At 39.0% G+C, this 14,322-nt stretch overlaps 1 protein-coding gene across 3 annotated transcripts in view; it reads left to right on the top strand.

Moving 5' to 3' along the window:
* The window catches only part of ADGRB3 (adhesion G protein-coupled receptor B3), a 462,905-nt gene that overhangs the window by 444,857 nt on the left and 3,726 nt on the right, over window positions 1–14,322 (top strand). For 2 of the 3 annotated variants that reach the window (XM_064447845.1, XM_064447843.1), the window contains one exon: window positions 6,015–6,050. The exons of the other annotated variant lie outside the window; for it this stretch is intronic. In XM_064447845.1, the coding sequence (XP_064303915.1) occupies window positions 6,015–6,050 (36 nt within the window). The remainder of the gene's footprint in view (window positions 1–6,014; window positions 6,051–14,322) is intronic. 3 annotated transcript variants of the gene reach the window in all.

Here is a 14,322-nt window from a genome sequence, read left to right as displayed (position 1 = left end):
TCTTAATGCATTCAAAGAAAGTCGACTCCAGAGCTCCTTGGCTAAATCGCTAATGGGGGACTATAGGAAGAAAAAACTGTTACAGCTGAGAAAACAAAAGGGATCCCATTAAAGACACTGAAGTGCAACTAAAAGGAAAGTTATAAAGAGGAGAGAAAAGAAAGACAGACATGCTGAAAAAAAGGAAATGAAAGATGGCAGAAATAGAGAAAAGGCTTAAAATGAAAGTGTTGGGAAGAATGAAATAAAAGCATCAGGAAAAGAGAGAAGAAATACACAGTTAAAACAGTCAATCCTGTCAATAAAGTACCAGAGCACCAGGCAGAACAAAAGCAAAAGGGTGTGAAGTCATTTTGATTTATGATATGAGAATAAAAATGCGGGGGTGGGGAGAGAGAGAAAAAATAGAGAGAGAAGCACCACAGGAATTTCCTCTTTATCTTGTTTCCACATTGCATTTATTTTCAGGCATTCTGTTTCTCAGCTTTCTCTCCCTCCCATTCCTCATTTCATTCTTCAATAATCTGCGGAGACACTTCTTGCCAATTTTGTGACTCTCAGAGAAACAAAGTCTAGCCCTATAACAACCCTCTCTTTCTTTCACTTGAGTGAGTAGTGACTTTGGAAAGTGATGCAGGTTATTTTTAGGTTAGCATACAGGAGTAGGGGTGGGATCAGGCAGAGTGGATTCTGGTAACTGAAGATGTAAAGAACCAAAGTTTTAGTCAATATTATGAAGTGTAGCGTGTATTTCAGACTTTATATTATAAGCAGCTATCTTAGCTACATATGAGCCTTAAGAAACGTATTTTAAAATTGCTTGTCCATTTAAGAAGTGCTACATTTCCCCCCAAAGCCTTCAGAAACACAAAAGCAGTTATTTTGGTTGATTGACTAAATACATATGCAGGATAACCTATAAAAAAAAAGGAGCAGCAAACCAGAATGGTTTGCCAGAACAGCTTTAAATTGAGGTCTCTGAAGTTATGTTTGTGCTGTATGTTGATGTGCTAAATATGCTAGCATATTTTAAAGACCTAAAATTCCCACATTAAAGAGTGAATCCACATTTTTATGAAAATTTACTTGCTTTATGTCTATCTTATATTATGAATAGTAGCCAACATAATCTTCAATTCAGAAACTAAGGGGTTTTTTTCAGTTATACACACACAAAAGGCATTTTACATCAAAACTGTCTATCCCCATTCCACTTTCATATCTCTGAGAGCCAAAAAAGATTTTCTTCTAATTTTGTTCAGGGCAAAAATCCTCCCCAGCCTAAGATCTTGTATGTCAAATCTAATCTCAGAGTGAATTATAAACCGCTGATAATAAGGCTTTATATTAATGGAAGCATGGTTATAGCCCTCACTATAATATGGTATCTCTGGTTTCAATTATACTTTGCACAATGCAATATATCTTCAAGAGTATCTCATGTAATTAATCAGGTAGTGGTGTAATGCAGATTAGAATAAGGAGAAAACCAGGCATTTGTCGTTTTACAGAGATGGAGAGGGATTTTATTAGTCATTGAGTGAGAGCAGCTCTTTCCTGGTGCCACTGGATTAGTGCACGCTGGTGTATGGAAATTATTCTTCAGTATTCTATTTTTGTCCCTCAGCGAGCAGAGTTTAAAGTTGCTCTGGAATTACACAGAGAAGCTATACATGATTAGCACAAAGTAAAATTGATTTAAAATAAATTGCTCCTGCAGACCTCTTTTCACAGAGTTTCACTTTGGTCCTGGCATGAAGGAGGGGCTGGGGGTTGCTGTAAAATGGATTTTATCAATTAAGATCAAAGAGCTGTAGAAATCTGAGATGGAAAAAAACCTTGTCAGGTCATCTCTTCTACTGATGTAAGAACATTTTCTACAGTGTATTTCTCTAATACATAGTCAAACTTCACTTTCAAGACTACAGTGAAGGGCTTCCACTGTTTCCGTTAGCAGATTATTTCATAGTTACATAAACTTTCTTTATTCCTGACAGCATCTCTGAAATTTCCTTTATTTTTTCTATTTTTCTGAATTACAACCTTTCATCTTTTTCTCACACCAGCTTTGTTTATCAGTGTTTATATCCTTCTAATGTTTCTCAACAAGCTTCTGCATTTGCCTCTTCCAGAGCCACAGTTTAAACAAGCTGTATCACTGTTTTATCCTTTCCTCTTGATCCAGTGTTATTAACTCTTTAAAAGTCCTTTTTGGTGCTCTTCTCTGAAATTTCCCCAGTTTACAGATGCAGTTTGGCTCCTGTCAGTGTAGAGCACCAATGCAACTCACTGGAGTTGTTCAGAAAGGGCTATTCACACCCTTTCCCGTTCAAATGGAAGCTTGACTTTTTTTGGTAGCATTTGTAATTGTGCATGGATTGCAGTTCACTACTTACCCATACCCCTCAGCTTTATTGGAATTATCCCCGCTAACTCCCTGACGTTGAGTAATTGCATGTGTCTCCAGCTTTTTAGGCAGTCCCTTTATTAGTTACCCTCACAGGTCTCCAGCATTAGGGCTTTTCAGCTTGGAGAACAGATGACTGAGCAGTGAATAGGGAACGATTATGCGTATTTCCTATAACATAAAAAACAGGGGTATCAAATGAAATGGCAAAGGGATAAACAACCCGATTTCCCCTGTCACGTTACGCATATTTAAATTGTGGAATTCACTACGTCAGCACACTTTGCATGTTAGAATTAGGAATAATTCTAAAACATTATTAGACTAACAGAATAATGTAAAAAAAGTGTTATTAAGCCTAACAAAGTAAGCTCCTCCCAAGGAAATCCCTAAACTACTGAAGAACTAGGGAGGGTATTGCAGCAGAAATGTCACTTTATACTTTCGCTTCTCTATATCGTTCCTGAAGCATCACTGCAGAACCTGGTCAAATACAAAATAGTAAATGAGGCAAACTATAGATATTATCCTTTACAGTCATTTGTTATTTATATTCTACTAACATTAATACCCATGCAGATCTCCAGCTGATCCTTGAAAAAAACAGCAGCTTCCAGTCTAAATTTTGGTTGGGTAAAATAATTCTCAGTTTTGCAGGTGGGTAAAAGGAACAGCTTTTTGAAAAGAAACATACTGGTGTGACCAGTTCAGCAGCTGATTTGATGCAAGAGATTTTTTTTTTCCCCTTACTCCACTTCACTCAGCTGCTGGCTTTCATTTATTTAAATTGCAGGATGAGCCAGATGGTTGATTTCTGAAAGCATTTAGGTATGTGTGGAAACCCCCATTTTTTCTCAGCCAAAACAGACAAAAGTAAACTTAATTTCAGAAAAAAAGTATACATACAATCACAGTTAAGTGTTGATTTGCATGTTTTAAACTTGTTGTGTATCATACAGAAAGTAGGAGAAGAATTTTGTAAAATGACAACTTCTGACTGGGGCCGTAGGAAAATGTCCATCCTTATAAATCGAGATTCCAAATGACTTCATGTTTCTGAATGTGTTCCCGCTCTCAAAAAATGACACTGCAGTCATCTCAAGGCAACGATGCAGTAGCAAGGAGGACCTGATCGTGTACCTAGTGCTGTCAGTGACAATACTGCAGATGACTTTCAGTGATGCAGGATCACAGTCATAACCAGCACCCTTTGTTTTTCAGAAACTCACAGAACTTCACTGCTACTTTTCAGACCTGTGGCTGTTACATAGTTTTTACGTCTTAGAATAGGCTCTGAGAGCACTTGTGCTCTTTTCATGGAAAAAAGTGAAGAACAAGCACAGACGTTCTTTACTATATAAGTTTAAAAAAATGTGTTTGTGAGAGATTCTTGTTACGCCCTAGAAAAATCCTCACTGAGATAAACCTGTGGTATGACCTGTTTGGTCATAACTGGTGTGATCTAACAGCAAAATTGCAACAGTTACCTCTTTCTGACAATAGCACAGTTAAATATGTTGCAGTCTGTTAGATATGTCTTTTTACCATGTGGACAGTGATAGAATGGTCTGGCTGCAAAATCTAATAATCCAGCTATGCCAGGAATATTTTCACTGTAGTCAAGCAGACTTAAGGCAAAATACAAATGCTCTAATTTTATAAATCATGGTATCTAGAAACTACACATTTTTTCCTAAATTTTCTATGTTTTCCTTTCAGGTTCTCAGGCAGACGGTTCAATGATATCAGGTTTATTACTGAACTGTACCTCAAAAATAGCTTTTTCAAGCATTTTCAAAGCTACTCCTGTAAACTTCACCTCATTATCTGCTGTACATGTTTTTTGCTTGTAACCACAGAGCCTTTACAGTGGTAGATGTGCTTTAACTACTCCTTAAAAATAGATCCTTCCTCATTAGAAATACATGGATTTCTTCAGGTGCTGATTAACTGTAGAACGATGAAGGCCTTTGCCAAAGGTGCACTTGTACCATGGCCCCCTTAATATGAGTGAGAAGTAAGAACTTAACTACTTTAAGAATTTGAACATAATGTCCTCATATTTTTTTTTACCTCCAAGACTTTTGTTGTTTCCATGTTTTCATGACACTTATTTTTGCAGAATTGTTTAATTTATTTTTAAATACTCCTTTTAAAGTGTGCTAGGTTAAATCAAGCCTTACTGACTAAAGATAGCTTCTCCAAAGCTTGTTGTTGTTGGTTGTTTTGATTTTATTATAGACTGTTCTTTTATACTGCCTCCCAGCTCTTTAGGCACCAGAGTGTGTCAACAGCGTTACAGTGATCTTCATATTATAGTGGATGAAGCATCAAAATTTTACTACAAAACCAGATGATATGTTACAAAGTGGTATTATCAAGGGCTCGGAGATGAAACATTTTCTGCTTTCTAAAACTGAAAGGCTTGGAAAATTATTTCTTTCAATTGCAAGAAAACAAAACAGCTTACTAAAAACCTGCGTGTTTGTTAAACCAAATAAAATCAAAGTCTAATAAAGTCCATAACATTATATTCATCTTGACTTAATGGGTTTGATTTGTATCTCACTGAAAAAAACTAGGTGCAATTTGAAAAGGTTCATACACAGTGACTTAAAGCCATCCTATCCTACCACAAAAATCAGGGTGAAATTGAGCAGCAAGCCTTTTTCTTTCCTTGGAGTACTTTTCCCTTCCTTTAACTCTCCTTCCTGAAAGAAAATGTATCTTTTTGTTTCATTCACATGTTCTTTGCACTCTTTTTTTCAGCTCTTCCAACCACTATTTCTACATCTCTTTAGTCTATTGCAAGCCATTCAATTTCCAACCTTAGGAGCAAAAAGATATTTTTATCTCTATAATATTTCTGCTTCATTCTGATATAATTTGACTTTATAATTGGTTTCTTTTACAACCTGTAAAAAATTCTGTGCTAAATTATTTGTGATATGTCTAAGCTATCATACTCTGTTGCACTGTATACAAGTGATTTCTTCACTAGTAAATCATTCTTGCTTTATATCAGGTGCTTTGAATCGGATTTGTCATAAATGTAAAACAAATCATTGCTTTCTCCATCCAGATTGTCATTGCAAACAAACAAGCTAAAGCTATGGAAAGTATAGATGGCTTCAGCTTGATCTTGCTATCAGTTATTCCATTAAAATCAATGGAGTTGTACCAATGTAAGCCTGATGTAGGAAAGAATCAATTTCTGTATACCTATACAAATCTAAATTATAGACACATATAGATAGCTGTATAAAAAAATGATGATAATTTGGAAATATCACAGAAAGTATAGAAATAGATATATTTTATACACCAGCAGGTTCAACTGCATGCAGATAACATGCACGTTATGCATCCCAGTGAAATGCAGTCTGGTTTATTTCAGAGAAAATAATGTGATTCTGGTCTAATAAACTGTATGCAAAGCCTTGCATAAATCTTAAATTATCAGGATAAAATCTACAACCTCTCACAGAAAACCTAATACATATCTGGTAGGAAAACAAGAATGTTACTTAGTCTCATTATTATGATTTGGTGAATAGTCCCCTTGTTAATACAACGTCTTTTTTCTTTCTTTTTTACTGCTTAATAGAGAAGAAAATCACGTTATTCGGACCTTGACTTTGAAGTAAGTTTTGCTGAATTATTCCTGATTATTAAAAGTATTTTTCTAAAGGTAAATGTGAAGTGTTCATTTAGCAGATTTAAGCCTTCAGACACAGTAGATGTCACAGGGTTGTTCAATTGGTACTGTACAGAACGTGATGAGCAATTCATTAAAACTACTTTGGTGCAACTTGTTTGTAAAATATTCTGAGATCAAACTGTCATATTGCAATATTAACCATCATGGTTTCAGTTTTTAAATTCTCTGCCTCTTCATTTTCATCTGTTTTTCTTCTTTTGGTTTTTTTTTTTTGTTTTGTTTTGCTGACTATTGAAAAATTGTGACACTTCTGTAGGATAGGCCACATTGTTGCAGAAGGTTGCTTTGCCCAAGAGATTCTCAATCATTTGTTCTATCTCTCTTTCTTCAGTACTAATTTACTGGCATATGAGTTTCACATCCATTGAATGGGTCAGATTTTTAAACAAAGAAGTACTGCAGTTGCCAAAGCTTACGGATCACATGCTGTGTAAAAAAATGTTCATGTAAGGTTCTTTAGGTTGGATATCCACAATTTCAGACTTAGACCCCCTTGAATGAGCAGGTTCGGTTGTGTTAATGACCAACTTTGTTCTATCTCAGTCAGCATGATTAAGTCTCTTAAAGTTTAGTTTATTTAATTTTTTTTTCCTCTAATCTCTACCAGAAGAAATACAACAGTAGCTGTTAGTTTTCAAGGTGATGTTAATAATTTATGGATTTGGGGGTTTTGCATAGGTTGTCTGTTCATGCATGTTAATAATTTGATATAATTCACTATGTATGTCTCCAGAGAAGTTGAACAATCATGATATTTGCATGGAACCTACAGATCTTGGGCAAAACTTTAACACCCAGGGATCAGTATTATCAGACATAACTTTAAAAAGCACCCTCTCTGTTTGCATGTGCAAACAAAAGCATTTTTAATTATTATTTGGGCTGTAAGCACAGCACACGTGGTTTCAGATTTCAGAGTCTAGTTCATAGAAAAGAAAGAGGCAGAACTAGCAAAATGCAGCCATAGCAGTGGTCATAGAAGCCTTGCAATGAAAGAAGAGTTTACTACGGTGACCTGCCTTTGCTGAAATGTTGACCTCCAGTGTCCGACTGCGGTTTCATGGTAGTTTAACATTACACCTTTATTTCTTATGTCATTTCCCCCCAGAGACTACAGCTACCTTAAGCAGTCATGTAACATCTCAAATAAAGTGCCAAAGATTCATAGTAAGTTTAGGGAAAATAAACTTATTATCCTAAATACGCTTTAGCATAAATGCTTAGAAAGGAAGAAGCAAAACATGAATCAACAACAAAATTCTGATCATAGAATCATAGAATCATTAAGGTTGGAAAACACCTCTAGGATCATCAAGTCCAACACCACCATCCTTCCTAAACCATGTCCCCAAGTGCCACATCTACCCTTTTTTAAAATACCTCCAGGGATAGAGACTTTACCACCTCTCTTGGCAGCCTGTTCCAATGCTTGACCATTCCTTCAGTAAAGAAATTTTTTCTAATATCCAGTCTAAACCTCCCCTGACAACTTGAGGCCATTTCCTCTTGTCCTATTACTTCTTACTTGGGAAAAGAGACCAACACCCACCTCGCTACAACCTCCTTTCAGGTAGTTGCAGAGAGCAATAAGGTCTCCCCTCAGCCTCCTCTTCTCCAGGCTAAACAACCCCAATTCCCTCAGCTGCTCCTCATAAGACCTGCTCTCCAGACCCTTCACCAGCTTCATTGTCCTTCTTTGCACAAGCTCCAGCAACTCCATGTCCTTCTTGTAGTGAGGGGCCCAAAACTGCACACAGTATCCAAGGTGTGGCCTCACCAGTGCCAAGTACAGGGGCATGATCACTCCCTGCTCCTGCTGGCCACACTATTCCTCATACAAGACAGAAGGGTGCTGTTGGCCTCCTTGCCCACCTGGGCACACTGCTGGCTCATGTTCAGCCAGGTGTCAACCAACACCCCCAGGTCCTTTTCTGCCAGGCAGCTCTCCAGCCACTCCTCCCCAAGCCTGTAGTGTTGCATGGGGTTGTTGTGACCCAAGTGCAGGACCTGGCACTTGGCCTTGTTCAACCTCATACAACTGCCCTTGGCCCATTGATCCAGCCTTTCCAGATTCCTCTGCAGACCCTTCCTACCCTCGAGCAGATCAATGCGCCCATCCAATATGGCGTTATCTGAGGAAGCAATTCTAAATTTAAATGCAAGCAATCTGAACAGAAGTTTTATAATCCTATAAAGAATTCTGAATTTTATTGCTCTTTATTGAAAAGTAGGAATATCATGCCATTCACAATGAGAATATTCTCTCTGGCAACAGGTACTAGAACATTCTTCTTACCACTTTGGAGAGCATAATCGAACACCAAACACCAACAACATAGTACACATTCTGCTGCCAAGGATCAGGCCTCCCATTACGTATTTTCTTTTGACTCACATAGTGTATTTAAGATGCTTACACCTTTTTCTTGTCTTGTTTGCGGCATTGTTGCTCCATGGTCTAACATTTTTAGAAGTATGATTATAATGCAGGAAAACATATTTGCTTGTAAAAAGGGAAGGATGGGGCCATTGGGAGTGACTGCTGAGGAAGTGAGAGTGGCAACGATACTGCGCCAGTTGCTGCTGTGTTTTAGAAGTACTGACTCAGACTAATCCCCTCTCACCTCCTTGTTTTATGGTTCCTCTGATTAAGCCTGTGGGCTTTCCTATGTTCTTACATACAACGTTGCTGTCTGTCTGAGGTAAATCAAAATAAAAAAGCCATAAAATGTTCAAATAGCCACCCAGATTCCTTCGCTCAGTAAGGCATACTGATGAAGGGAATTGAGAAAGTGTTACGTGGCCAAAGCACTGCTATTCTGATACTTCAGAGCAGCTTGACTGCGAAATAGAGTAGAGCCTGGAGGTGAGGTCAAGTTACACTGATTGACCATACTGCTTAAATGTTTAACACTTTCTCTGCTTTGTCTGTGCTGTGACCAGTGCCAGCTGGCACTCTCTGAGACAATGTCCTTCCACATTTCTCGGGATAACAAATGCTATAGATGTGGTTCTGAGGATAGCAAATGCTAAATATGCAGTATGGACAAGACTGTGTGAAGCTTGGCTCCCTTGGTCCTTTTCTGTTTAACAGTCTGGAGCAGTCTCTACACCCTCAACCTCTCATACAAGACAAACCCTCAGGCTATCCTTATCTTACTAAATTAGGCATTTTGGGGAATATTCCTAAGTGCCAAAGTGCCAATATTTATATGGATGAAATTTTGGAATGCTCCTCACTATTTTAGTCTGGACCACCCTTGCCTCTCCAAACAGTTCCTGAAATGTCCTTAAGGAGCCAGTGCATTCTAGGTGCATTCACAATATGCAATTTGGTTGTATACTTCTTATTTTGGAGACTAAGAGAATTTAGTAGCATTCATGGAGAATATTCCAGGGTAGGTGGTGTCAGAGAGTGGTCTTAGACATGTTTGATTTACTACTGTAGAGTCACAGTTTCATAATTAAGAAAAAAAATAAAGCCTGTGCTAGTGGGCTGCAATGCAACAGTCACCTTAATATAGACAATTTGAAGTAAAAATAAACAAACACAAGAAAAGCAGTTTTCTTCTGAGGGCCATAGGTGAAACTCAGAGCCAGCTGTTATGTAGTGTGAACACAGGCAGGCTATGATTGTACTCAGTGTCATAAAATACCCTCTGTCCTTGCTATCTCCAATATATGTAGAAATACACGTGTAGTTCTAAGGGCCTTTGTAATGGGATATACATAATAAAAGTCCTGTGACTATGCTGAGTAGTGTTATAGAAAACTTGTCTCCAGTCAAAAGAAAGGGAGAGAGAAAACCAAGAAATCCAAACTGGCCAGCCCTTATCATAGATCTTAAGCTGGTTAGAGAGAAGGCTCTCAAGCACTGGGCCACCTGTATCTTGTTTTCCCTTTTCAAATAGTTTACCATTACATTCTTGAATTATCCCCTTATGTAGTATAAAAAGAAGACAGACTCTAACGTATTGGGCTTAGTCTGTGGGAAGAAAGTATTTCTGCTACAAAATATACTGTCCACAGTTAGATTTTGCAAAACACTGACTAATATAGTTGAACTTTGAAGTCTGCTAAAATGAACAGTCAACATGCAACAGCTTTATGGCTCTTTTCTTGTTATTACCAAGGATTAGTTTGGACTCATTCATGCAGTCCGGTATCCAAAAAATGACCAAAGTTCACAGGTCTGGGCGCTTTGGATCCTTGCTGCTGCTGGCTGTGGTAGCCCCAGCTAAGTGTTCTCCAACCCCAGTCATTCTGTTTTGTTTTTCCCCAAAGCTGGACAGAGAATTTTCATGAAGGCTCAGCCCTGATACTTAGCTGTCAGATCAAATAAAAGTCATTCTAATTATGTTGAACAGAAATACAGATGCTACGGAAATTCCCAGGAGGACTTTATAATAGGTGTGCGCTGACACTTAAAGAAAAACAGAGTAGAGTTAAACAGCATTATGGACAAAGAATCATAGAATCATTTAGGTTGAAAAAGACCCTTAAGACCATTGAGTCCAACCATTAACCTAGCACTGTCAAGTCCACCACTAAACCATGTCCCTAAGTGCCACATCTACCCTTCTTTTAAATACCTCCAGGGATGGAGACTCAACCACCTCTCTTGGCAGCCTGTTCCAATGCTTGACAGCTCTTTTGGACATTTTCCTAATATCCAGTCTAAACCTCCCCTGACAACTTGAGGCCATTTCCTCTTGTCCTATTACTTCTTACTTGGGAAAAGAGACCAACACCCACCTCGCTACAACCTCCTTTCAGGTAGTTGTAGAGGGCAATAAGGTCTCCCCTCAGCCTCCTCTTCTCCAGGCTAAACAACCCCAATTCCCTCAGCTGCTCCTCATAAGACTTGCTCTCTAGACCCTTCACCAGCTTCATTGTCCTTCTTTGCACAAGCTCCAGCAACTCCATGTCCTTCTTGTAGTGAGGGGCCCAAAACTGCACACAGTATCCAAGGTGCGGCCTCACCAGTGCCGAGTACAGGGGCACGATCACTTCCCTGCTCCTGCTGGCCACACTATTCCTGATACAAGACAGGATGACAGCATCTTGCCCACCTGGGCACACTGCTGGCTCATGTTCAGCCAGGTGTCAACCAACACCCCCAGGTCCTTTTCTGCCAGGCAGCTCTCCAGCCACTCTTCCTCAAGCCTGTAGCGTTGCATGGGGTTGTTGTGACCCAAGTGCAGGACCTGGCACTTGGCCTTGTTCAACCTCATACAACTGCCCTTGGCCCATTGATCCAGCCTTTCCAGATTCCTCTGCAGACCCTTTCTACCCTCAAATAGATCAACACTCCCACCCAACTTGGTGTCATCTGCAAACTTACTGAGGCTGCATTTGATCCCCTCATCCAGCTCACTGATAAAGATATTAAACCAAACTGGCCCTAATACTGAGCCCTGGGGAACACCAGTTGTGACCTGCCACCAATTGGATTTAACTCCGCTCACCACAATTCTCTGGGCTTGGCCATTCATCCAGTTTTTTACCCAGCAAAAAGTACACTCATCCAAGCCATGAGCAGTCAGTTTCTCCAGTAGAATGCTGTGGGAAACAGTGTCAGTGTGTCAACATGCATTTTATGATTCAAGATCACCATTATCTTTAAATTCTATTAGAGGGTCTGACCGCTGGATTTCCAAAGCCATCAACCCCACTCTCCCCTTTTTATAAGGCATTCATTGGATCTACTCACGTAATAACATTTTTGCCATATAATTCAGAAATGTGCCTTATTACCCTGCTCCCCAGGATTCAAGTAATCTCTGGCTCTTTTTGTGCTCCACCCATGAGGGAGAGAACATTATGTCACAAACTCACACGAAAGTTTAGAATCATTCTCTTACTAACCTGAAGACACCTCTTAAAGACAAAGGTGAAAATAAAAATGCCTGCTGGGAAAAAGCCTTTCCCATTCCTAAGGTTGGCAGATGATCATACCTATAACATCTTGAAAACACAGCATGTTTCCAGTATAGGTCTGGGAAGGCATTCCCCCATCTGTTCTTTTCACTTAGCTGTTTTGTACAATATTTGAGAGAGGATTTTTACCTGTCACAATATAAAAAATCTCTAAAGCAAATTGAAGAATTATTGATATTAATATTAATATTACTGTTAATCATAAGATTTACCACAAATCTTCATGAGACTATTCGAGCCAGGGTTCAGCTAAAACCCTGTCATAAATAAAAAAGGGAGCCGGGTACAGAGTTATGTTTTAATTCTTTCCCATTTTGATGATAGCCATCCATGCTCTGAATCCTCTTCTGAGAGTAGGTGTTCATCAGAGTAAGGCTTAGTCTTTTCAAAACACACACTTGATGTTACTTGTGACTGAGGGTAGAAATGTGGAAGGGGTGTCAGTTAAGTCTGACCCCCTTTGGGGTGTGAGGCCCAAGAGTTATGGAGCCTGCAGGAAAGACCACAAGAAGATGTGTGTCTGTAGCTTGGTGGCAAACTCAGGTGCTTCTGGAGGGGATGAGGCATTAATGGGCAAATCCCCAGCTGCACCTAAGGAGGCACACATTCAAAGGGCACCATGGGAGGCTCCTTTTCCATACTGTTCAGGTCCTAATGCTACTACAATCATCCTAGTATATACTGGTCAAGATCTCCAGCTCCGTATTGATAAAACTTATGTGTTTCTAAGATTGAAAAAGCTGTGTTTTCTACATTGCTCTTGAAATAGAGGAAACAGATTAAAACCCCACAAATACTTTGTGGGTTATTTTCTAATAAAAGAGAAAGAGTTATCCAACAGAGCACGTTTTCTAGGAAGGAGGTAAGATAGTGCTTTCTAACATGGAATTTGAAACAAGTCTAGAAAAGAAGAGTTAAAGTTGGAAATTTAAGTCACTGAGCCTTCCGTTCAGATCATTCTTTATAAGCAGTGAGGAGGGGTGGGTGTCAGTGGGTAGGAATTACGGAATGGAAGCCAGGAAAACACAAAGCAATGGAAAGATCCATAGGTGCATGTGCATACCAGTCATACTGCTATTAAGAATAAATTTAAAGCTTTTTTTTTCTGGCAGACTTCCCACTGCAAGTGTTTCATTTCTCCTCCCACGTGCTTTTCCTCAGGAATAATGTAATGAACTGAGAAAGACATTTGCATTATTCATATTTGCTATTTAATGAATTCTTGGGTACATGATTCAGAAAAATATCACAAAGTAGCATTCTTTGTATTCCTAGCCTCCTATTAAAAAGTTTCCAACTGGAGATAATTGTTTCATGGTCATATGCTATTTCCTGCTTTTAGAGCCAGTATTTTAACCCACCAAATCTGTTTTATTCCTGTAAGCTTGTCTACTTATTTCAGCCAATAGTAATCTTTGAGGCAGAACCTTTATTTTTTAAATTCTATGTATATGTAATTTGCTACATATCCCTGTCTACCATAACAGCAATAGCGTAAAAGAATTCCTGGTAGTCACTTAAGTGAAACTCCCCTCATAAATTTAAATCATCTACCTCTAGTTAAATTACGTTTTACAAGGAGTTTCTCACCAGATCCTGCAAAATTGTTTCCCTTATTCACCCCACAACTCTTGTTAAGGTAATAGGTCTTAAATTGCTTGCTGTGTCTCATGTCTCTTTTGTGAATAATGTTGCCAATTTCCTGTTTTCAGAAGTGAAACAAGTTTTCAGGCTACAGTGTATCTATATTAAGTATGATATGGTTATTACAGCATAGCGGTTAGAAATGCATCATCAAGAGAGCAGCCACATTTCATGAAATTTATAAACACAGAATGCAATTGGAAGATAAAAGTTAGAATTGGTATTGGTAAAGCATTAGTTGAGGGCCAGATACTGCCATGCCATTTTAAATGGCACTAACCCAAACTTGGCAGAAGTGTTACTTGTGGGAAGGGTCACACTCGGGCACTGCGTACATAAGTTTGCAGGGTTTGTCATGTACAACACCAGGGAAAATCAGGCTTGACAATTAGTGGACATGCACAGAGGCTGGTGTCCTGCACCTTTTCTATCAACATTACTGGCTGCTGCCCTGGCTGTAACTCAAGTTCAAGCAGTTACAAAAGCTTAAGAAAAGCCAAGCTGAGCCCATCTGCTGTTGGACTGAGGTGAAGCATCCTCAGTCCCTCCTGTCTCCTGTCCACCCAGACCACAGAACCATGAGATTGGTTGAACAGTAAGCAGCCTTCGG

This window comes from Phalacrocorax carbo, chromosome 3, assembly GCF_963921805.1.
Source record: "Phalacrocorax carbo chromosome 3, bPhaCar2.1, whole genome shotgun sequence".
NCBI classification, from domain to species: Eukaryota; Metazoa; Chordata; class Aves; order Suliformes; family Phalacrocoracidae; genus Phalacrocorax; species Phalacrocorax carbo.
This window is presented reverse-complemented; position numbering and strand designations above follow the sequence as displayed.